Source organism: Scardinius erythrophthalmus (genome assembly GCF_964197995.2).
Source record: "Scardinius erythrophthalmus genome assembly, chromosome: 10".
Lineage (NCBI taxonomy): Eukaryota > Metazoa > Chordata > Actinopteri > Cypriniformes > Leuciscidae > Scardinius > Scardinius erythrophthalmus.
Window position 1 is genome coordinate 40,336,175 of NC_138230.1, and position 27,259 is coordinate 40,363,433.

The 27,259-nt window shown below is 37.6% G+C and overlaps 2 protein-coding genes across 3 annotated transcripts in view; both read left to right on the top strand.

Moving 5' to 3' along the window:
• Positions 1-47: 47 nt before the first annotated feature.
• LOC308697459 (uncharacterized protein) lies at positions 48-4,273 on the top strand. The gene is made up of 3 exons (XM_081376715.1): positions 48-1,545; positions 1,624-1,848; positions 3,593-4,273. Exons 2-3 carry the CDS (start codon positions 1,835-1,837, stop codon positions 4,161-4,163), a joined length of 585 nt encoding a protein of 194 aa, XP_081232841.1. The 5' UTR covers positions 48-1,545; positions 1,624-1,834; the 3' UTR covers positions 4,164-4,273.
• Positions 4,274-6,190: 1,917 nt separating this feature from the next.
• zmym4.1 (zinc finger MYM-type containing 4, tandem duplicate 1) overlaps positions 6,191-27,259 on the top strand; it is a 35,920-nt gene continuing 14,851 nt past the window's right edge. Inside the window, exons 1-9 of one of the 2 annotated variants that reach the window (XM_081376702.1) lie at positions 6,191-6,405; positions 15,656-16,192; positions 18,485-18,537; positions 18,648-18,812; positions 19,692-19,764; positions 19,864-20,101; positions 21,044-21,173; positions 26,635-26,850; positions 26,932-27,082. In XM_081376702.1, coding sequence (XP_081232828.1) covers positions 15,730-16,192; positions 18,485-18,537; positions 18,648-18,812; positions 19,692-19,764; positions 19,864-20,101; positions 21,044-21,173; positions 26,635-26,850; positions 26,932-27,082 — 1,489 coding nt within the window. In that variant the 5' untranslated portion in view covers positions 6,191-6,405; positions 15,656-15,729. Of the gene's footprint in view, positions 6,406-9,897; positions 10,256-15,655; positions 16,193-18,484; positions 18,538-18,647; positions 18,813-19,691; positions 19,765-19,863; positions 20,102-21,043; positions 21,174-26,634; positions 26,851-26,931; positions 27,083-27,259 lie in introns of those variants that run through there. The other variant, XM_081376701.1, reaches the window with a different exon arrangement.

A 27,259-nucleotide genomic window follows, 5' to 3' on the forward strand; every position in this document is an offset into this window, starting at 1 on the left:
AACTGTTTCCAGGAATGGCACAAAACTCTGTGACTGTGTGCTCGAAAATGTGCTTTTGACCTTCTGTCTGTTTATCTTTCTGTCTCTCTGTATGATGTTGTACACTATTGTAAATAAACTACAAACAAACTAAGATATTCTTTCTTTTAGTCTTCACATAATTTCTTTTGGTTTCCTTACTGTGGCATCCCCAGATGTGATTATCTCCCCAGATGTGAAACACATCAAACAAAGTGTTGTTTTCTGAATGAATGGACACAGTGATTTTCGCAACATGTTGTGACAGACTCTGATCTACAAAATCCAGTAGTCCAAAGTCTTGTGAACAATGTTTTATGGCCCAATATCCGCCTATATTTATATACATAATTTAGAAATATTATTCAGACCCCTTAATTTATTTTTATTATTGATCAGTGTGGAAAGTTCTCAGTCTTGTTTTTGCTTTGTCATCAAGCTTTATGGAGCTGGTTGTGGTGTGGTGCCGTTTAGCATAAGGCAGCAACATAAAATATGAAATAATTAAGGGGTTAGTATGCTTTCTGAATCCACTGTGTTTGTATTTGTTAGAAAATCAACCTTTGTTTGCACTGTACATATTGCTCACACATTGTAGGACTGCAACTACTGTTTAGTGTACTTTAGGTTCATGAAAAGCAAATCTGTATCACAACTGACTGGCTGTCTTGATACATTTGCATTTTTGTTACTTTATATTTCTCTAGAAAACACTATTGTTCTGGTAGACTGAAATTGCATTTTTGTTACTTTATATTTCTCTAGAAAACACTATTGTTCTGGCAGACTGAAATTGCATTTTTTTCACTTTATATTTCTCTAGAAAACACTATTGTTCTGGTAGACTGAAATTGCATTTTTGTTACTTTATATTTCTCTAGAAAACACTATTGTTCTGGCAGACTGAAATTGCATTTTTGTTACTTTATATTTCTCTAGAAAACACTATTGTTCTGGTAGACTGAAATTGCATTTTTGTTACTTTATATTTCTCTAGAAAACACTATTGTTCTGGCAGACTGAAATTGCATTTTTGTTACTTTATATTTCTCTAGAAAACACTATTGTTCTGGCAGACTGAAATTGCATTTTTGTTACTTTATATTTCTCTAGAAAACACTATTGTTCTGGCAGACTGAAATTGCATTTTTGTCACTTTATATTTCTCTAGAATAAACAAAGTATGTTATAGTTGTTTTTTTCTGTCTGTGACAATTGTATAACCATTTCTGTGGCTGCTTTATAGGATCCATATAAAAATAAAGTTCAGTAGTTTTAAAAGGTTGCGTGTTGCAATTGCATTTCTCATAGACTTACACTCATGAAGTGAACTTCATGGGCTCCATCCAAAAGCTGTGCAGCGACAGCTGCTTCAACCAGTTCCGCTCCTCCAATAAGCTGAGCATGAACAGCTGTGTGAACTGTGGTGGATACTGCTATGGCACAGACAGTCAGTGTCCGTCTCTGCGGATAGAGGACAGAGTTATGAAGTTCTGCAAACAAAACTGCCTCCTAGCCTTTAAACAGGTAACAGCAAAGGAATACCTAAACAAGGTTTGGTTATTTTGTTGAAAGTCATTAAATAAATTGATTTTCCTTTTGTAGAAGAGTCTGAAGCCTGTCTCCTGCAAAATTTGTCGTACCATGCGCCCGGTTGCAGAAATGGTGGACAGTCCGAGCACAGACGGAATCCGAGAGCTTTTCTGCTCCGCTTCGTAACCTGCTCTCCAGCTCCGTGATCCCTCTTCCAGGCTCATGGAGCAGAGATGATTTCAGGCTTCCATCATTGTCCAGATCAACACATGGTCAGAACACCATGGAGCCTCTCAGGTAAGCTGATATCTGGCGCCTCGAAGTCTAGCGCTGAATCTATTGGCTGGGACTCCAGGATCAATTTTAGAAAAGTCCTTAATTAAAAATATCGCTGAATCCATCTGAATACATTGGTTTATACCAACAAAACTATTTTTAATGCATTAAATCAGGAGGAAATACAGGGGAATTAATGCATCAAAAAAATCATTGAATAACAGGATATATGTATTACATATTTTATTATTTGAATATTTTTAAAGGATATTAATATCCTTAAGAAAATTTAAGGCACATGAAATTGTGTTTTTGTAGTTTTAATATTTATAGTATTTCAATACATTAATTTTCATCTAATTGTTTCAAATCATTTTAATAATTTTTAAAATTCAGAGTAAGTTTAATGCGTACAGCAATGCAATATCCGGAATTAGTAGTTTGTTGGGGTCTGCATTAAACTTCACCAGCCAGTAACAGGAAGTGTTAAAAACCGCTATACACCATGGAGAACGCTCTAGAAACCTGAGAAACATTCCTCTTGCGTGGCAACACACCCAAACAGCGCTGGAGAAAACAACAGCTATATTACACTGATTATCCAATGACAGCAGCTAATGTTCCTAGGGTTTCTCATGCAGTACACTATTATTATTATTTACAAATATCATAAATTATTTATTAAAAAATTTTTGGGAGTCTCATCAAATTTTACAACCTGAACTAACTAAATAACATGTTCGCCATAGAATCATTCCTACATCTTGAGCGGAAGATTTGATGTTGCAATTTATCAAGATTTTTTGTTGTTGTTTATCATAACATTTGCTTCAGAATGACCCGTTTGTCCATGTTACTGTCATGCAGCTCAGTTGGTATTTCGTAGTTATCAAAATTATAACATTTTAAAGTCAAAATATTCACTACTTTTCAAGTTTGGTATCAATAAGATTTTTCTTTTTTTTACGAATCTAATGCTGACCAAGGCAATGCTGCATCTAATTGATCAAAACTGACAGTCAAAACAGTCTTTATTTAAAAATTAAATATTTAAAACAACTGTTTTCTATTTGAATATACTTTAAAATTTATTCTGAGATATCATAGCTGAATTTTCATCATAATTAGTCCAGTCTTCATTGTCACATGATCCTTTGGTTTGTTCAACTCAGAGCCATAGAGAGAAAGAGTTGCGACACTCCCATAGACCTCCGTTGTAAATAATGGCGGCGCTTTTAACCGCCTACTTCCGGGATTTGAAGACCGGAATAGTTCCAAACACTGTCATTTTGGCGTTGGACACCATTCACTTACATTGCTGCTTTCTCTCTATGGCTCTGGTTCAACTTAAAGAGACGCTGCGCAGACTGATCCCGCGAGAGCGATGCGAAAGGAACTCTCGCGGTACTTTGATGTCGTACACTGATCAGTCTGCGCACCTTTTGTGCTGCTCAACTCAAGAAACATTTTGTAATATTGAAATTAATAATTTATATATATATATATATATATATATATATATATATATATATATATATATATATATATATATATTAATTATTGATTTTTTTTCACATTATAAATGTTTATCTCCTTTGATCCTTTTAATGTGTCTTTATTAAACTTAATAAAATAACTTGGAAATAACTTTCCCCTCCAAAAATATACTGTTTTGAACGGTAGGTCTTTATCTTTCCATTCCTTCCGCTTACATGAATATTTTCTGATTAACCTCATATGTGTCTGTTTTTGGTCTCCCTCCCAGTATCAGTGAGCCTTCCCTGTTCACCCCAGGCCAGAGGGCTGTTTTCGAGGGGTTTTCCAAAAACCGCCACCCCCTTTTACGCAAACGTGGTGGCCCATCCCTTCCCTCCTGCAAGACCCCTGAGAACACAAAGACACCTCAGCAGAGCTATCATCAAGTGTACATGCATTTCTCTCAGCCTCTCAGGCCTGCACCAAAGCCTGGACAAACCCTTCCTCGCAGTCAGCGGCGGCCCACGGAGAGCAGAGAGAGGCAGTGCAAGCAGCCCGTAAACCTCGAGACTTTATCAGTCAGGGGAAAGACTTTCCTCCCCACCCGCCATTCCCCCGACGGCGCTTCATCTGCCACGTCTCGGTCTCACACACACCAGCTGCATGTGTTCCTCCCTGCAGAGGGCGCTGGGCCGGGGGAAGACAGGGACAGTGAGTCGGTCGATGAGGGTTTCATCATGGATGAGCTGGATAGCAAAGTCAACACACTGAGGGCGAGGCTTCAACAATATCCAAAGAAACCCATGCAGTTTGATTTAGAAAAATCACTGTCAGGTGAAATGGTACAATCAACATCTTAGTGTAGCATTTCATATTTAGTGATATCTGATAGATAACTAGAAATTACAAATGTTTACTCTCAAGCAATGTGTGTATAATTCATGTCATTATAATAAAACAAAATCATGATAAAAGATGTTGTGTCCTGTATATAAAGTATATAAAGTAAATTTAATAATATCCCCACAGGTTGTTATAAGACTTGCCCTATTTAGGTTGGTCAAACAACATTTTGCTGTCCTAAACGGAAATTCCCTTTTAGTCTTTACAAACCAAGTTAAATTAGTGCCAAATATTAGCCGGAACTCTAAAATCACAGTTGGTGTGCCCTATGCTCCACTCAAAACTGGACTCTAGTCCATCACTAATCTGACGCAGATTTACGGTAACAATGGATGCAAAGTACATAATCAGTTCAAAGATAATCAATACAAGAACATCAAATGCTCAGAGATTGAGTAAAAGATGTACCTGGCTCAGGAAATACATAATTCGCCCCGAATAATCTCATTACAAATCACCCCGAGCCTTTTGAGAAATTTCTTTATATACTCAGACCAAGACAGAAACCTAAATATATGCTAACAATGGGAATTTGCATTAATCACTGTCTCCAGTTTACACCTTTTTAAGGGCATGATGCCATTTGCATGAAAGCCCCACCCTCCTCTGTAAGCAAAATATCTCTAAACTCTTAAAAACTTAACCTTTTGGTTAACTTCTTTAGGAATGAGACCTGCTTTGTACCAGTTGCACTGAGACATTTCAAATGATACCAGACATATAGTGTTGTATGATAATATGATAATTAAACCATATAGATTTTTGGGTGAATTTTCGTGATGTCAGCATGAGGGAGAGAAGGAATGGGGGAACGGGGGTCAAGGGAAAGAGATGTAGATTAGGATTAGACTGAGGTGAGACTTTCGTCTTAAATGGTGATGCTAATTTCACAAGAGAGAGTTCAAATGTTAATTTGGTAACGCTTTAGATTACAGCCTGAAAAGTACTGCATAATTAAAGCCATTTTACAGTGTTACTTTCTGTAATTAGTGTACCTATAACGTGCTTAAGTTTGGGGAATAAAGGGGTAACAACCAGGAGATTTTTTTATTTATACTGTAAATATTATAGATCTAAGGGGTACTTATTCTACTATTATGATACAACAATCACATTTGGTACCAATTTTAAAAATGCATAGATATCTATCCTGTAATTTTTAAAAAGCCCTTTAAAATAAAAACTAATACAGTTTGTATTGGTACACAATTATTACAAAAAGGTACAGTGTATGTTCTCACTAAATTGCTCCCAAATGTAAGATTGTTGTATGATAATAGTAGAATAAGTACCCCTTAGTTCTATAATACTTAGAGTATTAATATTTTTTTAATTCTCCTGTTTGTTTGGATGATGGTATTACATTTTAATTATATCCATTAAACCATCACAACTGAAATTAAAAGTAGCTAGTAGTCGTCAAATGAAACTAACTTGTTTACACTTTTTTTTTTTTTTGAACATCAATCAACTTTTTTTTTCTCGGATATTTTTTATCAATCTGTTATCCAAAAAAAAAAAGTCTTAATCAGTATGAATTAGGGCTGTCAAACGATTAATCGCATCCAAAATAAAAGTTTGTTTTTACATAATACATGTGTGTGTACGGTGTAAAATAATTTTCTATATATAAATACACACACATGCATGTATATATTTAAGACATATTTGCATGTATATACTGTGTATATATATTTATATTATATATAAATATTTTATATATAAATAACACATTTTCTTAAATATATATATGCATTGGGTGTGTATTTATATATAGAAAATAATTATACTCGTACACAGACATAAATTATGTAAACAAAAACTTTTATTTTGGATGCGATTAATCGCGATTAACCGTTTGACCGCCCTAGTATGAATAGAAATAATCAATATGAGCTGTTGAATATTTTATTGTAACGAAGTGCTCAAATCGATCACGCCCGCGCGCCCGCCCTTATGTCTATGCGCCCGCCCACCGCTAGTTGTGTGCATCTCCCACAATGCACTGCTGCACGCAGAAGGGGAAGTGCTTTCGCGGGAGAGCCAGCTAGTCCATCCAGCTAGTTGATCCTGTTCTACCAACTTTTTCCACTATTTTGATGTTTTAAAACAGTAGTGACTCACCGTGCATCACTCAGGAGTTGTGTATCGGCTGTGTCGCGAGAGGGATTGTTGGAAGAATACGTCAAGCGCTCAAAGGTGAGTATTTTAACTGTTTGGAAAGGTGGCCCGCGTGTTGTTTATCGTCTCTGCAGAGATTCGCTGCAGAAACATGCATGCCCTGCAGTATTTCACATTTATACGCTCCGTTCTGGCTGCAACTTTCTTTGTATCCATATTTTAAAGCCACGTGATGGAGTATTTCATTTTTGCGTTCCCATCGAATTGTGAACAAAGGACAAAAGAACGGCGCTTGTATAATAAAACAGGGCATTAATATGGAGGTAGATTTGTGTCTTTATTATTCAATCAAAAAAAAGGTTGCTTCAATCAAAAAATATATTTTCAATCAAAAAAACCCGTTTCAATCAAAGAAAAAAAGTGTTTGAATGCAAAAATATATTTGAGACTCAAAAAAATGCATTTGAACACTATTTTTTTTTGCTTGAAAATGTTTTTTTTGATAGAAGTGAAGGTTTTTTTGTTTGAAGCAACTTTTTTGATTGAAGTATTGTTGTTTTGTGTTTGGGCCATATTATGGGTAGGACATTTGTGTCTTTATAATTCAATCAAAAAAGAAGTTGCTTCAAACAAACAAAACATATTTTCAATAAAAAAATCACTTCAATCAAAAAATAAACCTTTTCAATCATAGAAAAAATGTTTTTGAATGCAAAAAAATATTTGAGATTCAAAAAATTGCACTTGAACACTTTTTTTTTGATTGAAAATGTTTTCTTTGATTGAAGTAATCTTTTTTGTGTTTGGACCATGTTATGGGTAGGACATTTGTGTCTTAATTATTCAATCCCAAAAAAGTTGCTTCAATCAAAAAAAAACATTTTCAATCAAAAAAAAATAATTTCAATCAAAGAAAAAACTGTTTAAATGCAAAAAAAAAAAAAATCATTTGAAGTGTTTTTTTTTATTGAACTTTCTTTTTTTTTGAATGAAGTGAAAAAAGTTTTGAAGTCGTTTTTTTTTTTAAATCATTTTGACACAAACGTACCGCAGTGGGGGCGGGTGCTTCCCCATTGGTCAGACATGTTTGAGTGACAAGTGTCTACACCAACGACGTCTTTCTGACAAGCAAGTCATGGTCGCCACTCGCCAGCGAGCCAGGAAGCAGTGGTGGAGTTGTTGGTAAGTAGATAAAACCGTATTAAAATGATTGGTGTCACGTTATTAGCCTACTCTGTTTGATATTTCGATTAAACATACAGCTTGCTAACTTAGCTCACGTTGACTAATTTGTGTGATGGTGTTAGATATCTGACGCCTCATATTGTCAGGCAGGCTAGCAGGGTGCGCTAACGGCTAATTGAATTGTTTATTTCACTTAAGTAACGTTACAGAGGCTTGCTATGTGCTAGTGCTATATTGTGTTATAATACGTAACGTCATTAGTGGTCAAACAACAGTCCACAGGCCAACTGTTGCCCACAGCGCTGCCTGTTTAGCAGCAACAGGTCATGCAGAGCCTGAGTCTATCTTCTCACACAGCCCACAGGATTACAGCTATTTGACCGTCCCGCTCTCTCTCTCGCTCACGGGTAGTGGTCTCCCCACCATCACAGTCAAATGCTCGCAGACACAGAGGCAGATGCTGTTATTTTGAGAGCGGGGCTTACATATGCCGTCCCGTACGGAAAATAATGTTGCATACCACCGGTAACATGAATATATATTCCGTTGCTCGGTGCGCAAACTAGCTGTGTCAGGCATTATTTATAAGTAGCCTAATGTCCTGCACAACTCCACATGGAAAACTGGCAGTTCAATGAAGTGATGCTTATTGTCTGACATAGTGTACAAGTAGTTACTAGCTTAAAGTATTGTGCCAATAATGATCCTTCTGGTAAATTTGGCATTCAGTTGAGACACAAAAGCTCTTAGTTTAATGAAAATCCTTGGAAAAGAAGACAAGATGGTTTGTTTAATTAGTATTCATTTATTTATATTTCTAATATCATATAGTATTGTCCTGTCAACCCATTACAAGTCTTGCCTTATTCAGTGTTGATTTATTGACATGTTTATGTAAGATGTTTTATTAGAAGGTGTGTGAGTGAAAGTTGTCTGAAGTTGTATTTTTCTATTTTATTGCTGATTGATAATGTAGGACTCTGGTCCTGGCTTGGCCTAAGTTTTGGTGTCTCTAAATGCTGTGCTCTGTAGGCATGACACATTAATTTCTTTAGTTACTTTTATTATACAAGCCATCAATTTTGATGGCTTGTTAGTGTAACCGTTAAGCATAATGGCATTAATGCTATATATAGCGTACATTTAGCCAGATATTTTTTTTTTTTTTTTAAAGTAGCTAACTAGCTAAAGCCTTAAGTAGCTGAAATTAAGTTGTCTCATGTCTCTGTCTGCAGCAACACACACACACACACACACACACACACACACACACACACACACACACACACACACACACACACACAGACAACGATAGCTACCTACATTAACTGCAACATCTTTCCAGGCAGCAGATGGACTAATTGTTTTTCCTGTTGATCAAATTATGTTTTTTTAGGCCAAGAACTAACATCAAAATTGATGGCTTGTATAATAAAAGTAACCATACGACACTATTGAGCAGTTATAATTGAGAGTGCAGCAATACCTGTATCGATATCAATACTGCTTATCAATACTTCAAATAATTTGATGCAAAAAATAAAGTATCACATAAAGAAATTAATGTGTCATGCCTACAGAGCACAGCATTTAGAGACACCAAAACTTAGGCCAAGCCAGGACCAGAGTCCTACATTATCAATCAGCAATAAAATAGAAAAATACAACTTCAGACAACTTTCACTCACACACCTTCTAATAAAACATCTTACATAAACATGTCAATAAATCAACACTGAATAAGGCAAGACTTGTAATGGGTTGACAGGACAATACTATATGATATTAGAAATATAAATAAATGAATACTAATTAAACAAACCATCTTGTCTTCTTTTCCAAGGATTTTCATTAAACTAAGAGCTTTTGTGTCTCAACTGAATGCCAAATTTACCAGAAGGATCATTATTGGCACAATACTTTAAGCTAGTAACTACTTGTACACTATGTCAGACAATAAGCATCACTTCATTGAACTGCCAGTTTTCCATGTGGAGTTGTGCAGGACATTAGGCTACTTATAAATAATGCCTGACACAGCTAGTTTGCGCACCGAGCAACGGAATATATATTCATGTTACCGGTGGTATGCAACATTATTTTCCGTACGGGACGGCATATGTAAGCCCCGCTCTCAAAATAACAGCATCTGCCTCTGTGTCTGCGAGCATTTGACTGTGATGGTGGGGAGACCACTACCCGTGAGCGAGAGAGAGAGCGGGACGGTCAAATAGCTGTAATCCTGTGGGCTGTGTGAGAAGATAGACTCAGGCTCTGCATGACCTGTTGCTGCTAAACAGGCAGCGCTGTGGGCAACAGTTGGCCTGTGGACTGTTGTTTGACCACTAATGACGTTACGTATTATAACACAATATAGCACTAGCACATAGCAAGCCTCTGTAACGTTACTTAAGTGAAATAAACAATTCAATTAGCCGTTAGCGCACCCTGCTAGCCTGCCTGACAATATGAGGCGTCAGATATCTAACACCATCACACAAATTAGTCAACGTGAGCTAAGTTAGCAAGCTGTATGTTTAATCGAAATATCAAACAGAGTAGGCTAATAACGTGACACCAATCATTTTAATACGGTTTTATCTACTTACCAACAACTCCACCACTGCTTCCTGGCTCGCTGGCGAGTGGCGACCATGACTTGCTTGTCAGAAAGACGTCGTTGGTGTAGACACTTGTCACTCAAACATGTCTGACCAATGGGGAAGCACCCGCCCCCACTGCGGTACGTTTGTGTCAAAATGATTTAAAAAAAAAAACGACTTCAAAACTTTTTTCACTTCATTCAAAAAAAAAGAAAGTTCAATAAAAAAAAACACTTCAAATGATTTTTTTTTTTTTTTGCATTTAAACAGTTTTTTCTTTGATTGAAATTATTTTTTTTTGATTGAAAATGTTTTTTTTTTGATTGAAGCAACTTTTTTGGGATTGAATAATTAAGACACAAATGTCCTACCCATAACATGGTCCAAACACAAAAAAGATTACTTCAATCAAAGAAAACATTTTCAATCAAAAAAAAAGTGTTCAAGTGCAATTTTTTGAATCTCAAATATTTTTTTGCATTCAAAAACATTTTTTCTATGATTGAAAAGGTTTATTTTTTGATTGAAGTGATTTTTTTATTGAAAATATGTTTTGTTTGTTTGAAGCAACTTCTTTTTTGATTGAATTATAAAGACACAAATGTCCTACCCATAATATGGCCCAAACACAAAACAACAATACTTCAATCAAAAAAGTTGCTTCAAACAAAAAAACCTTCACTTCTATCAAAAAAAACATTTTCAAGCAAAAAAAAATAGTGTTCAAATGCATTTTTTTGAGTCTCAAATATATTTTTGCATTCAAACACTTTTTTTCTTTGATTGAAACGGGTTTTTTTGATTGAAAATATATTTTTTGATTGAAGCAACCTTTTTTTTGATTGAATAATAAAGACACAAATCTACCTCCATACATTAATGCTATTTTGAAGAATTTGAGTATGTATGACCAGCCAGTATTGTTATTAGCTTAATATGCACGTTTATAATCCTGAGACTCCATGTTATGTGCAGCTGTAGATTAAAATCCATTGTTTTGAAATAGGAGTTTTCTTTAGTTATGAAATATTTTTTAAAAAAAATAACTCTAGGCTATCTGAATTATATAAACTATTGCAGGAAAGTGGATATTTTCATCCATAAAACTGTGGATATATAAGGATATATTTATTAGTAGTTGTTTTTTTGTTGCCACACATGCGATTAAAAGTTATTTACAATTTTGCTTGGGAACGTTAATTGTATAATTTTAAATAAAATAGATTGATAGAATAATAATACTTAATTTATTAATAATATAATGTATTTTTCATAAAAAAAATGTATTTGGTTGTCCATGAAAAGTAAAAATACTCTATAATGTTACCGCAATAGAGTTCAATAGTTCCCGCCCCCATTTTCAGCAGCGCTGGTTCCAGAAGTATTTTTCTTTTCCATAGGGATAAAAAAAAAAAAAAAAAAACTCGTTAAAGAGCCATGAACCAAGCTACGAGGTGAATCATAATATTACAAACTCGGATTTTGAAGCAAAGTTTTTGAAAATCGTACAAAAAGGGTACACCAACTAAGACTGTTTACTTAACGGCTTTAGTGAGGGAACGAACTACAACAAGGCACCTTCGTTTATATAACACTTTTAACAATATGGACTGTTTCAAAGCAGCTTTACAGTGATACAGGAAATTAAAGTAACAGAGATTGTTTTAGCTTTACAGCAGCTCTAGAATAAAGTTATTTATTCTATTACAATCCCATGAAGTATTGCGAACAGCTTAATCGAAGGGTTAGTTCACCCAAAAATGAAATTTCTGTCATTAATTACTCACCCTCATGTTGTTCCAAACCCGGAAGACCTACGTTCAACTTCAGGACACAAATTAAGATATGTTTGATGACATCTGAGAGCTTTCTGACCCCCTCCATAGACAGCAACACAACTACCACTTTCAAGGCCCAGAAAGGTAGTAAAGACATCGTTAAAATAGTCCATGTGACTACAGTGGTTCAACCTTAATTTTATGAAGCGAGAAGAATAGTTATGTGCAAAGAAATGACTTTATTCTACAATTCCTTCTCTTTGCGCGTTCACGAGGGAACCACGACACATGCGTTTCTGACATAGAACCTGGAAGCTCTGCACTGTTTACAAGCAGAACACGCGCGATGTATGAAAGCTATTGAATTCCACAATGATTGTGTTTTAGGTCTTGGTGAAGTGTTTAAAATGGTGCTAAAGTGTGCAGTTCCTGGATGCCTGAACCGCGAGAAACCAACGAGAAAACGTAAAAGTGCCTCACCAATGCCACCAGATGAAAGACTTACCTTTCACACTTTCCCATTAAATGATTCTGAGCGACTGAAGCTGTGGCTGCTGGCTGTTCAGCGGGATGTTAGTTTACCGCTTCGATACGTCAAGCAAATGAAGATGTGCAGTGAACATTTTTCACCAGACGACTTCAAACCGATTCAAGGAAAGATACGACGACTTCTCAAATCAACAGCTGTGCCCAGCCTGCACCATCTCGAAGTGGATTTCCTGATTGGTGAAATCATCGGCATTGGTGAGGCGCTTTTATGTACTCTCGCTGGTTTCTCCAGGTTTGGGCATCCAGGAACTGCACACTTAAACATCATTTTAAACACTTCACCAAGACCTAAAAAAAAACAATCAATGTAGTTGCGTTGCTGTCTATGGGCGGGGGGTCAGAAAGCTCTCGGATTTCATCAAAAATATCATAATTTGTGTTCTGAAGATGATCGAAGGTTTTACGGGTTTGGAACGACATGAGGGTGAGTACCGGTAGGCTAATTAGTGAGAGAAATGTCATTATTGTGTGAACTAACCATTTAAAAGCTATGGAGAAATGTAAGACTTCTCATGTACAAATGTTGATTTTTTATATATATGCAACATAGATATAAAAAATCAACGTTTTTTTTAAAAAATCAACATTTGTACATGAGAAGTCTTACATTTCTCCATAGCTTTTAAATGGATAGTTTAATATATATTAAACTAATATATACAGATAATATAGATATAGATAATATAAACTAATATAGATAGACCTAAGTTTTTTTCATGCATGTATGTATGTATGTATGTATGTATGTATGTATGTATATTTTGCAATAAACTGAAAATGTAATGTTTTTATATATATAATCAACATTTGTACACGTGAATAAGTAATTTGAGAGTTTAGAGAGATCAACTCGATTATATCATTTGCAGTTTTTCATGGGAGTAGTCGTTCTGTTTATAAAGGGCCGTACACACCGGGACGAATATCGGCGCGCGTTATTCACCAGCGTTTTTCGTGTTCACACCCAAGCGATTTTCGCTGACGAGCCGAGTGAACATGCAAATTCATTCCCTGACATTAGATGGCGCTGACATGAAAGACAATTAAGTGAAATGAAACTCACAATTTCATTTCACTTAAATGAATTTTCCTATTTTTAAGTGGCCCATTTTCTCTGCAATACCACTCCGTAACTTCTCTTTTTGTCATATAGTTCTTTATGTTCTGACACCGAGACCAGCAGCTCTACATTCATCTTGCCTTGCATCTTCCTCGTCTTATTTCTTCCCGGCAGTGTAGACGCTACTCGGCGTATATCTTCTTCGCAGTTACGTATGTGTGCTCGGCAAGACCGTTTTGACCGCCCCCAAGTTGTGTTTTACTGTAACTTCAGAAGCTCCAGTCCAGACATGTGAGCAAAAGCGCCAATCTCATTGGTCGGATAATAATTATCCGCGTCAAACCAAAAAACTGAACCCGAGACGCTTTTTAAAAAATGACGCTTTTACGAGTGGCGTTTTTCGCATCGGTGTGCACACTCACATTGGCGCCCTTTGTTTAGTCACGAGGCGTTAAACGTCGGCGAATATCGCGCGTGAAATTCGTCCCGGTGTGAACAGGCCTTAGTATGCACTAGGCTTGGGCGGTATTCGAATTTTGATACCGTCAAACCCCCTCCCTATTTTACCGGGGTATACGGTATTACCGTGACTAATTAAAAATTATGACATAATGGGCCCAGACGGCGTCACCAAACTGTTGGTTTATGCCTACACAGTTCAGAAACTGAATGCCAGATCGGGCAAAAAAAAAAAAAAAATCAAGCCGTGCACGTTGTGTCTGAGTCCGGTCGACGGCATTAACTGTTATTATGAGCCCGAGCCCACCATTATTCAACATAATACTGTGTGCGTGCAACAAGCAAGAAGTGCCTTTGTAATCCGGTGACGCGTGTCCATTTGATTTTTATTAATAAAACTTTTCTGCAAAGGTGGAAGTTGACGATCGCCATCTCTGTAGTGAGCGCGCATATAGAGAGAAATGCACATCATTGATTAATCAGACTATATTTCTTTTCGTTTTGAATTGTTTCGTTTAAAGAAATTGACGATCACCATCTCCATAGTGAACGATAGAGAGAAATGCACATCATGGATTACAGAGAGTATAGGCTAGTCTATATATTTTCGGTTTGTATGGTTTCGTTTGCTGAAATTGATGATTACATCTCCGTATGAACGCGCCTAGAGAGAAATGCACATCAAATAATCAGAGTGGCCTTTGTCTTTTCGTTTTGAGAAATTGACGATCGCCATCTGAACGCCATAGAGAGAAATGCACATCATGGATTAATCAGAGAGTAGGCTACCCTATATTTCTTTTCGTTTTGAATTGTTTTGTTTAAAGAAATTGACGATCGCCATCTCCATGTTTCGGTTAATTTATGAGATTTCAATGCAAGTGACCGCGGCATGCCATCGCCCATCATGTCATGATTATATTAAATATATAGGCAATTGGTTGATGAAAAATGTATTAAAATTAAGATACAATTTATACAAAACGAAATTCGTTTTAAAGAGGCCTTTTACAAAACGAAATTTATTGAAGTGGTCAAATCGTCTGACTCCCGATGCATCCCATCTTATTTGTGCTGTTCACTTTTCATAATCAAGAAAGATGGAAAAAATAACATTATAGTATTTTAACAAATACGAAACTTAATGCGCTTATTTAATGAACTCGAGAACAAAATGCATCCTGGCAGCAGTGAGTGGGTGGTAGTTTCGGAGATGCGACATTAGGTTAGAGGTGTTTACATCTCTCGCGGTCACATTTTTATGGAACAATTTACAAATTGCCTCGTCAGTATTTACCGCCTCTCCCTTCTCATTCGGTTGGAACCAGAAATATTACCAAACTGCAACCACACATAAGCATTTTTTAGGCAATAAATAAATTATATATATTATAGGCTATATAAGTGCCGGTAATGACGGTATTGAAACTGATACCGGTGCTATTTTAAGATCCCGCGGTATCCGATATTACCGTAATACCGCCCAACCCTAGTATGCACGCTGCAGGATGGAGGAAAAAAAAACATTGCAACAATATCGTTTCTCTTTGTCGTTATAGTTGTGGTGAGGACTCTGCCATTCTTTTAAATTTAATATGATTTTTAAAACTTTATCTTTAGTGTTGTCGTTATAGTCCGGGCCTTTATTGTTGAACTCTGCCATATAGATAAATTAAATAATTTCCCACTTTCAGGAGCGAAGTCTGGCCCCTCACACTCTACAGAGGCAGTTTCACACCTGGACTCTACGTCTGCGTCGGGTGTCCTTATGGCCAGTGAGGATTTCACAGGACATCTCTCTGGAGATGCATCTGGTGCAGAAGAGAAGCCTGATGCGGTGGAGTCATGCAAGCTGGAAGCCACTGAAGCAGGTGTGAATGAGCCAAACCCTCAAAACAGCCTGATGGAGAAGGAGGAAGAGGAGGAGATGGAGGAAGATCTGGATTTAAGACAGCAACCGGATGTGGACCAAGGAAACAGTCCAGAAAAGGACAGTCCAACTGACCAGGGTGAAGAAAAAGAAAATAATTGTGTACAGGGACACTGTGAACAGAAGGCTGCTGCAGAACAAGTGAAGAACGAAGACAAGAACAACGCAGAGGACGCGGAACAGTTTTCAAATGATCTTGTGATTGCTAAAGTTGAGGACTTTACGAATGAAATGGCAATAGATGTGGACCAGACTGAGGATCGGGATGGGAAGATGGAGGTAGATAAACCAGAAGATGCAGGTTGGTGTTTTTTTGTTTGTTTTTTTGGTTTTTTTTTGCATGTTACTAGATGCTTTCTTTAACGTTTTGTTGAGATGAGTTGCAAACCTTTTATTTATATTTAGGGGTTCAAGCATGAAATGCTGAAACCCTATTGTAATTGTAAGGATTCGTAAAACACATCGTGCAGGCCAAACCGTAAGGCCTAGAGACGTGAAACCTGGCCAGATGGTAGGCCTCAATTTGGGGACAACCTATCAGAGTATGACACCGATTGGCCCATAGTAGGGGTGGGGGAAAAAATCGATACAGCATAGTATCGCGATATTTTCTGTGGCAATACTGTATCGATACACGGGCGCCAAGTATCGATCTTTTATTATTTAAATTACACATGAGAATTTAACTTTGGTAGTAGAATGCTAAAAATCAATTGCTCATTCAGTCCACTAGATGGTGCTGTTTGTTTTCTGGTGAGGTCAGCGGGGTGACTGTCGGGTTGACTGTCAGCGTGCAGGAGGACGTAGATAAAATAAACATGGCAGCATCAGAGAAAGAAAGTCTTCTCGACGGCTGGAGACATCGTCACAGCACAAAGGAGCACTCTAATGCCTGATTTATACTCGACACGTCCGCACGAGCGCGAAGGTGCACGCGGCAAAAATTACGTCATCGCGGTGTGGGCGGTCGCGCGCGTTGGGTGAGCAAGGGCCCATTTGCACGGCAGATTTTGTAACAACGCGCGCGGCGCCGCATCCGAAGATGAACGACTTCGAGCCGAATCTGGCCGAGCTCGAACTTCTCACCACACCGGCACCCAGTTTGCACGTTATCACAGGTTCATGTAAGTGTTTTTTAGTTAGTCCGCTTGACAATCACATTTTTCGGCAATAAAATTGATGTGACATGAACAAACAGATGTTGACAGTTTTCCTTTGCGGACATAATTTGAAGTTGGAAAAAGGTGATAAATTGCAATATATCGCAGAATATCGCAATATGTTTAAAATCGCAATAATATCGTATCGTGACCTAAGTATCGGGATAATATCGTATCGTGGTGCCTCTGGTGATTCCCACCCCTAGCCCATAGGTGGTGCTTCAGCAACCAAAAGTACAAAATCGCTCATAACTCTTTGACCCATGCTGCGTTCCAGTCCACTTTTAGACACGCACTTGCGAACTTCCCTAAGCACTTCCCCTCGGGGGAATCCCTGCCGCCATTTTGAAGTGCGTTCCACTTCGTGAAGTGGACGAGGGAAGTTTATATGGACAGACCCTCGTTCCCTCGATTTTGACCGAGGGAGCGAGTCTGCTTCAAATGTACACTTCAGGCACCTATATGTCCCACAATGCAACACGATTGTGACGTCACCGCATATCTCGTCTAATCACCACCACACAAACAACTCTATGATATATTAATTATAATTTTTTTTAAATTTAAAACAACCCAAACACACCTATAAACATTTGGATGCTGCATTAAACAAATTCTTAAAGGGAAAAAAATGTAAATAATAAATCAACTCCACAGCTGATTCCAAGTGATCAAGGGCTTAGGACGTTCCAGTTCAGCCCATTGCAGTTTCCGCCAGTAGTGGGCACTCGCAATGACGTACATCCGAGTGAACGAGACGAAGGGAAGTTAGCAAGTGAAGGGCATGACAATTTTGGACTGGAACGCAGCCCTAGACTCAAGTGCCTTACACCACTGTGATCCCTGGCTCAAGGCGGACAAAATGGCTATCTCCAAATTCGATTTAGGCAGGAATAATTTTCTGCTATGTCGCATTTTGTCCAATACCTACTTTTGCGAACTAGTCCCTGGTCCCGATCGGAACCAGACCAGTCTAGGACAATTCTCTGGACTCTCTAGATCAATAATTATTGAAAAAAAGTTGAACTTTTGCATTTGGGTGGCTGTAACAGGGTCATTTAGAAAAGGGGCGTGGCAAAATACACTAAGAAGCCTATAAATCCCAAATGAAAACTCAGAACTTCACCAAAATTGACCTAAAAAAATAACATCATAAACAAGCGGAATTTTATGGAGATCGGACGATAGCTGGAGCTATAACTGTTTAAAAGCTTTAAAACCATATATTTCCTATGGTACATTGCCTGTATTGGCTGTAAATGGTGTTTTCCATCTATTATGTCAGTGGTTACATGCTTGCTAAATAAAACTTAATAACTTTTGATGCTTTTGTGCTTAAAGGCCTTAATTGCTTGAACCCCGATAAATGCTGCTTGCAGCTTTAATGATTGATGTTATTGATAAGCATGTTACACAATTTTTATATTTAACAGGAAAATTGTTGGCTAACCCCATAAAAAGTGAGAAAACTGAGCCTTCTGCCATGGTAAGCACAATTTTACTATTTTATTTTTACCATTGAATTTCATTGAGTTCATTTGTTACTCCATGGAGAAGTACACTCCTTACACTAAAACCCTCTTCATCTAAATCCAGCAAACACATTCAGTGGTAAAAACTGAGTTGAAACCTCAAGTGGCCCATCCCTCCATCGCCATACCAGTGAAGGTGAAGGATGAGCCAATGGATGAGGAGTATGAGAAAGCGTCGACACATCTGCAGCCAGTGGGAAACATTAAAGATGAACCCGACACCGCAGCTGTGAGTTTCACCAGTGATTTCCACCTTTTATGTATTTTTTTTAAAGGGGTAACGAAGGTTAAGCAATGTAAATGAGGAACAGGTGTTTTGAATACAGGGTGGGTTTATGTGGGTAATTTCTGTTCTATAAATGTTACACCTATATGTAGGCCTGTCATGATTTAGTCTGACAAATAATTGTAATATGAATAATTGTGATTAATAATTTAATTGAATTTAAAGTCAAAACAGGCTAAATACAAACACACAACATATTTTTTTACATTTTTTTTTAAAGAAGTCTCTAATGCTCACCAAGGCTGCATTTATTTGATCAAAAATACAGTAAAAACAATAATGCTGTGAAATGTTACAATTTAAAATGATTGTTTTTCATATTTGAATGCATTTTAAAATGTAATTTATTCCTGTGATCAAAGCTGAATTTTCAGCATCATTACTTCAGTCTGCATTGTCACATGATTCTTCGGAAATCATTCTAATATGCTGATTTGCTGCTATTGTAACGTTTCTAATTTGTAATTTTGTGGAGACAGTGATACATTTTATTTCAAGATTCGATTAATAGAAAGGTCAAAAGAACAGCATTTATTTGATTTTTTTTTTTTTTTTTTTTTTTTTTTTTTTGGTAACATGTCTTTACTGTCACTTTTGATCAATTTAATGCATCCTTCCTAAATATTCTTTTCCTCCACTTCTTTACTGCACTAGAAAATAAAATGTAGTCACCTAAAACGTCCTTATTCAAATAGCAAAATGTAATTGGTATGTAAGGTGCACAATAATCACAATGAGATTAATGAAATAAGTCAACAAGTCAAACTGTATGACATTTTTCAGGCGATTATAAACATGCAACCATTGTGTTCTTGCTTTCAGGATTTTAACCAGACACCTGATGCGATCAAAATCAGCGCAGTGTTCTCTGTAGGAGGAAATGCCACATCCATCGGTATGAACTATAAAAATATATTATGATATTTTGTTGCCTGGGTGAATGGTGAAAGTTACATCTTATATTTCTTACTTATTCCTCTTCATGTGACTGCAGTTCCAACAGACAACCCAGCAAAGGCAGCACTAGGCCCTACACTATCCCTTCGTCCTCTGGCCCCTGCCAATCCGATCGGTGTGGTCTGCACAGGATGTCACAAAGTCCTGCTAAAGGGACAGACGGCGTTCCAGCGCAAAGGCTGTCCTAAACTCTACTGCTCACCTCAGTGTCTCTGCAGCACCTCCACCATGGTGGTCAAGATACCTCAGAAGAAGCAATGTTACCACTGCCTCAAGTATGCCTACATTAAAACCTTTAGATCTTCATTTTTCAAATGATCATACCAGTTGCATTGCATTTGATGTTTATGCTTTTGCATTCAGAAATGACTTCCAAAGCATTCAAATACATTGTTTTTGAATATGAATTAGGCTTGTCTTAATTGGCATTTTTGTGTCTTGTGCCTTTTTTTTTTTTTTTTTTTTTTTACCACACCAAAACTTAGTGAGTTCAACCAGAAATGAAAATTGACATTTACTAACCCTCATATCTTTCCAAATCCATGAGACATTTGTTCATCTTCAGAACACAAGTGAAGATATTTTCAATGAAATCTGAGAGGTTTCTGTCTCTCAATTGAAAGTCTATTCACCCAAAAATTGCATGCATCAAAACATTCATAAAGAGATTATGAATTAAATCCATATGAATTGAGCAGTTTAATCCAAGTCTTGATTGCTTTGATTAGTGAACATACATAGAGCGTTTAAATTTGGTCATGGAAGCTCAACTGCGCAAACCAAATTTCTTTTCTCGCGTTTCAAGCAGGTACGGTTGAGCTTTTATTTATGTTTGCCGATCTAGCTAAGCCTGAATTAAATGTGTTCATAATATAAAGTGATCATGTCTCTTCAGAACACTTGGATTAAACAGCTTGAGTTATTTTATGATCTCTTTATGAACGTTTTGAAGCATCAGAGTTTTGTGCTTTCAATGGAGGGACAGAAATCTCTCAGATTTCATTAAAATATTTTCATTTGTGTTCCGAAGATGAATGAAAGTCTTACGGGTTTAGAATGACACAAGGTTGAGTAAATGAAGACAGATTTTTATTTTTGGCTGAGATTTCCCTTTAATTCTTTAAAATTATGACATGTTGCTTTATTTTAAAAGGTTGCATTATAATATATAACAATATAGCATTATCTAACTTTTTACCATTTCTGTTTCTGTGCAGAGACATTGTTGAACCGAAAGATGTAGTCAATGCCCCGGTGGACATGTCAGGGACTTTGAAGGAGTTTTGCAGTCAGAAATGCCTCAGCGCTTTAAAGTTCAAGTGCAGTGTGTGTCAGAAAGCAGGAATGGTGAGTGTCCATCTCTATCTGTTCACTGGAGCACCCCTACTGACTCTTCGGCACGCAAACTTAATCATGTTTTTGACCTCTAAGGACCTGTTCACACCAAGACAAATATTCAATGTGATTTAATTTAATTTAAATGAACAGCTGTTATTGTGTATGTTCAGACACAAACGTTTACATGCTTTTAGTGTTAAAAAAAATCCCTTTTCCATTGCACATTTGCTGCTGATGTTACATCGAGAAATTGACTTGGAGGCACTCACAAACAAACTATTTTGCTAAGCGACAGTAAATGGCTAGAGGAAGAATCTGGAACTGGCTTTCTCACCACAGCAAATACAAAAATCTTATCGGCTCTTTGAAAACATGTACATTTTGGTTTAACTTCCTTTCTCTGTGACAAGTAGGAAATAGAAAGTTGCGCTGTGCTTTTGTTTCTTGGCTAACCAGGTTTACCATTTTCCATTTTGAAACTGGTACCCATTTCTGCTTTTCTAAAAGCGCCACCTACTGTCAGAAGAATAGAGTGCACTGAAACATTCGCTTCCTAAAAAGTGCCACAATGCACCCTGAAAAGGGAGCATCGAAACTCACTATGTATGATATCTGTGCTGCTGTTGTTCATAAATACCAGTAGTGAAATTAAACCAATGTCTGAACTGACAAATTGCACAAATCACACTTAATTTTGACATTTAACATTTGTGTTGGTGTGAACAGGCCTTTCATTCAGATGATATGAGATAAAGGTACTGTGAAATAATGTCAAGACAAAAACTTTGTTGCATTATCTTTTCTGGCTGCAATTATTTTAATAAATCGCACAAAAAGACTGAGCTACAGGTATTTAATTTCAGTCATATTTGACTCAAAAGCACTTTTTAGTGTACTTGAATGCCCTGGAGGTTCCTGTGTCTTTTTTTCTTTCTTATAACAATGGCAACAATTTAAAATACTCTGATTTATGGTTAAACAGATTAGAGACTGTAAGAAAATGTAAAGGGTCTGCTTTCATATGTCCACTCACAATAACAACAACAAGTGCTCTGGTAAAATACAGAAGACATTCAGGATGTGCTTTCTGCCGTTTTTTTTTTTTCTTTGTGATCTCAAACTCTGGGGTCTGACCGGCTGCTGGGCTCATGAATATTCATCACATTTGTCTGCGTTCGCCCAAGCTGATTGGCTTGGATGGTGATAGGTGAGCGATAGCCAATGGGATTGCCGCTTGTTTATCCTCCATCTGCCGAAGGATTCGACCGGCAAAAATAATAAATAAGCGAAGTTAGTCATTTTGACAAGAAAAAAACAATAATATTAATGAATATCGTCGTCATATAGCGCGTCAGTTCTGTGTGTGTGTGTGTGTGTGTGTGTGTGTGTGTGTGTGTGTGTGTGTGTGTGTGTGTGTGTGTGTGTGCGTGTGTTGCCGCTGTCAGTGAAGCGCCGGTGAGTGAGGGGTCCACACAATAGAGACCGTGCTGTTAATCTATTGATCAACAAAAGAGTGCGCATTAAACGCAGCGTTCTGCGGTCCAACTCGATGTATTCACGCACGCTATATTTAATATTTATGCGAACATTTTACTCGTACTGAAGTTGTTAGATGCATAACGTTACCGTTTATCTGCCTCATCTATCTATCGCGTTATATTCGCTCCCACTCGGTTTTGACCTGGGCGAGCCATACAAATATGGTAAAAGCTCCCCCATCAATGTGATAAAAATAGCATAGCTTCATCCGATTCATTCACTTTTCATCGCTTTTGGAAGATGGCACAATGCACGTGTGAGGAACCTATCGAGATCCTGGACAGTGAGGATGAACTCACCTATTCCTCAGAAGAAGAGCACGAGTCTGATGAAGAATGGTTGCATTTTGAAGAGCGAATTGATCCAGCAGAGGATTTCAGTTCTGATGAGTAAGTCTATTCTTTCTTTAGGTAGCATGTTATGGTTGCACTTTATTTTACAGTACGTCCACTTTCAATGTACTTGGTGTACTTACCAATAAAGTACTGTAAAGTTAAGGTTAGGTTCGGGACTAGTACCTAGTTGTTACCCAGTTATTGTAATGACTACAGCAAGTATACAGTATGTAGCCTACATGTGGAACAGGACTGTAAAATAAAGTGCTACCCATGTTATTTTTAGAGAAGCATGTACATATTTTACTAGTTGGGCTTTTTGCCAGACTAAAATAAGATGGTTTGTTATATTTTTAGTGCAATTATTTGTTGCCCTTGACTTAGGCAACTTGTCATTGCATCTAAATGTTGTTCAAAACAAGCATGTACTATATTACACTACCGTTCAAAGGTTTGGGGTCACTAAGGTGTGTTTTTTGAAAGAAATTAACACTGTTATTTAGCAAGGACACATTGAATGCATTAAATGCACATTAAAAGGTGTCAGTAAAGACATTTTATAAAGTTACTAAATATTTCTATTTCAAATAAATGCCATTCTTTAGAACCTTTTGGGGGGAAAAGCCATTTTCAACTGTAATAAATGATTCTTGAGCAGCAAATCGGCATATTAGAATGATTTCTGAAGGATCATGTGTCAATAAAGACTGATGCTGAAAATTCAGCTTTGCATCACAGGAATAAATTACATCTTACCATGTATTACTTTAGAACAGTCATTTTAATATTTCACAATAATCTAATATAAATATGAATCTAATAAATGCAGCCTCAGTAAGCATTTGAGACTTCTTTCAAAATCATTAAACATATTACCTACCCCAAACCTTTTGAATGTCATTGTATATTAAAATAAAAATGATATAATTATTTATAATATATTTAATGTAAAATACAAATATCTGATTAGGTGTAAATGTTTGTAATGTGCTATAAATATATGCATGTGTTTTTAAGTATTAGCAATCAATAATGTTAAATAGTGTAGTTGCTTTGATCCTATTATTAGCATGCTCACAGGTGTTTGCTTTATTTTTATTTTTCGCAGATGTGAGAATGACTGTGACCTGATGCCGGTTGCAAAGAAAGCCAAGACAATCAGGATGCCGAATCAGTCATGGAAAACAGAGACAGAAGTCGACTTGGTCCCACAGAATCTGAGATTCCTGCCCTCACGGGAACCTGGACCGCAGCTGCGTGCGACTGACTCGCACTCCCCTCTTAGTCTCTTCAAACTGTTTTTCACTGAAAGCGCTGTGTCAACTCTGTGCTACAACACAAACGCTCAGGCCGCCAGGTCAATTGCGAGGGGTCGCAAGTACAAGTGGAATGATATCAGCGTTTCTGAGATGTACCGCTACTTTGGTCTGGTATTCTACATGGGCATGGTGAAGCTGAGCTCCATCAGTGACTACTGGCGGCAGGGCAGTCTTTTCTCTGTGCCTTTTCCCGCCACAGTTATGTCAAGGGACAGATACCGCACCATTTCTTGGAATTTGCACATGAGTCACCCAGCTGGAGACAGAGAGAATGACAGAAAGAAGGGCACAGATGGGTATGACCGCCTTTTCAGGGTCAAACCCCTCATAGAGACAATCCGTCTTGCATGCAAAACCAGCTATCATCCTAGAAGAAATTTAGCCGTGGACGAAAGAATGGTGGCATGCAAAGCAAACACGGGAATGACACAGTACGTGAAAGCCAAGCCAACCAAGTGGGGCTTCAAGCTATTTGTCCTCGCAGACTCATCGAATGGATACACTGTGGACTTTTCTGTGTACACTGGAAAGAATACCAATGCCACTGGCCATGGACTACCATATGATACAGTGATGTCTCTTGTGGACAAAAAATTTTTTGGATCTGGGTACCATGTGTACATGGACAATTTCTACACAAGTCCGAAGCTCTTAAAAGACCTGTTAGCCTTGAAGTATGGTGCCTGTGGGACTTACAGAGACTACAGGAAGGACAGCCCCCAGAATGCAGCTAATTCACTGACCAAAAAGTCCGCCAGGGGATCCATTAGGTGGATTCGGGATGGACCACTTGTGTTTGTGAAGTGGATGGACACACGAGAGGTGTCTGTCTGTTCCACTATCCATCCTGCCTACAACGGAGACACTGTGCAGAGGAGGGTGAAAGAAACAGAAGCATGGAGCTTGAAGACCTTTCCCTGTCCCGCACCCATCGTTGCGTACAACCAACACATGGGGGGCGTTGACCTGTCCGATCAGCTGTTGCAATACTACACCGCACAGCACAAAACCCTCAAGTGGTACAGAAAGATCTTTCTACACTTATTGGACATTGCTGCCACCAACTCCTTTACGTTGCACAAAGAGCTGTACGGCAACATGACCCACAAAGGGTTTATGGAGCAACTTATCGCAGAGCTCTGTGATATGTCACTGAAAATACCCCGAAAACAGAGCTCTTGTGACCATGTGCCTGTTCCAGGAGCCCAGCTGAGCTCAGATGCCAGGAAAATTGCCTCTGCTGGACGTCGGATCTGTGTGCATTGCAAAGCAGCGCATGGCAAGAAGCAGCAAACACCTTGGAAATGCCAGGCATGTGACGTGCACTTGTGTCTTCAGTTGACCAGGAACTGTTTCCAGGAATGGCACAAAACTCTGTGACTGTGTGCTCGAAAATGTGCTTTTGACCTTCTGTCTGTTTATCTTTCTGTCTCTCTGTATGATGTTGTACACTATTGTAAATAAACTACAAACAAACTAAGATATTCTTTCTTTTAGTCTTCACATAATTTCTTTTGGTTTCCTTGCTGTGGCATCCCCAGATGTGATTATCTCCCCAGATGTGAAACAAAGTGTCACACAAAAGTTAAATTAAAGTGTTTTCTGAATGACTGGACACAATCATTTTCACAACATGTTGTGACAGACTCTGATCTACAAAATCCAGTAGTCCAAAGTCTTGTGAACAATGTTTTATGGCCCAATGTCTGCCTATATTTATATGCATAATTTAGAAATATTATTCAGACCCCTTAATTATTTTAGTTTTTTTATTATTGATCAGTGTGGAAAGTTCTCAGTCTTGTTTTTGCTTTGTCATCAAGCTTTATGGAGCTGGTTGTGGTGTGGTGCCGTTTAGCAAAAGGCAGCAACATAAAATATGAAATAATTAAGGGGTTAGTATGCTTTCTGAATCCACTGTGTTTGTATTTGTTAGAAAATCAACCTTTGTTTGCACTGTACATATTGCTCACACATTGTAGGACTGCAACTACTGTTTAGTGTACTTTAGGTTCATGAAAAGCAAATCTGTATCATAACTGACTTGCTGTTTGATACATTGTTACTTTATCTTTCTCTAGAAAACACTATTGTTCTGGTAGTCTAAACTTGCATTTGTCACTTTATATTTCTCTAGAATAAACAAAGTATGTTATAGTTGTTTTTTTCTGTCTGTGACAATTGTATAACCGTTTCTGTGGCTGCTTTATAGGATCCATATCAAAATAAAGTTCAGTAGTTTTAAAAGGTTGCGTGTTGCAATTGCATTTCTCATAGACTTACACTCATGAAGTGAACTTCATGGGCTCCATCCAAAAGCTGTGCAGCGACAGCTGCTTCAACCAGTTCCGCTCCTCCAATAAGCTGAGCATGAACAGCTGTGTGAACTGTGGTGGATACTGCTATGGCACAGACAGTCAGTGTCCGTCTCTGCGGATAGAGGACAGAGTTATGAAGTTCTGCAAACAAAACTGCCTCCTAGCCTTCAAAAAGGTAACGGCAAAGGAATACCTAAATAAGGGTTGGTTATTTTGTTGGATGTCATTATTAAATAAATTGATCTTCCTTTTGTAGAAGAGTCTGAAGCCTGTCTCCTGCAAAATTTGTCGTACCATGCGCCCGGTTGCAGAAATGGTGGACAGTCCGAGCACAGACGGAGTCCGAGAGCTTTTCTGCTCCGCTTCGTGCGTTACAGCAAATAAAGTTCAGACTGTCAGTTCTTCAGGTAACACAACCACATATGTGACCCCAAAACCAGTCACATGGGTCAATTTTTTATAAATTGAGATTTATACATCATCTGAAAGCTGAATAAATGTATGATTTGTTATTGTATAGGTAGGATAATATTTGTCCGAGATACAACTATTTGAAAATCTGGGAAACATTGAGAAAATTGCCT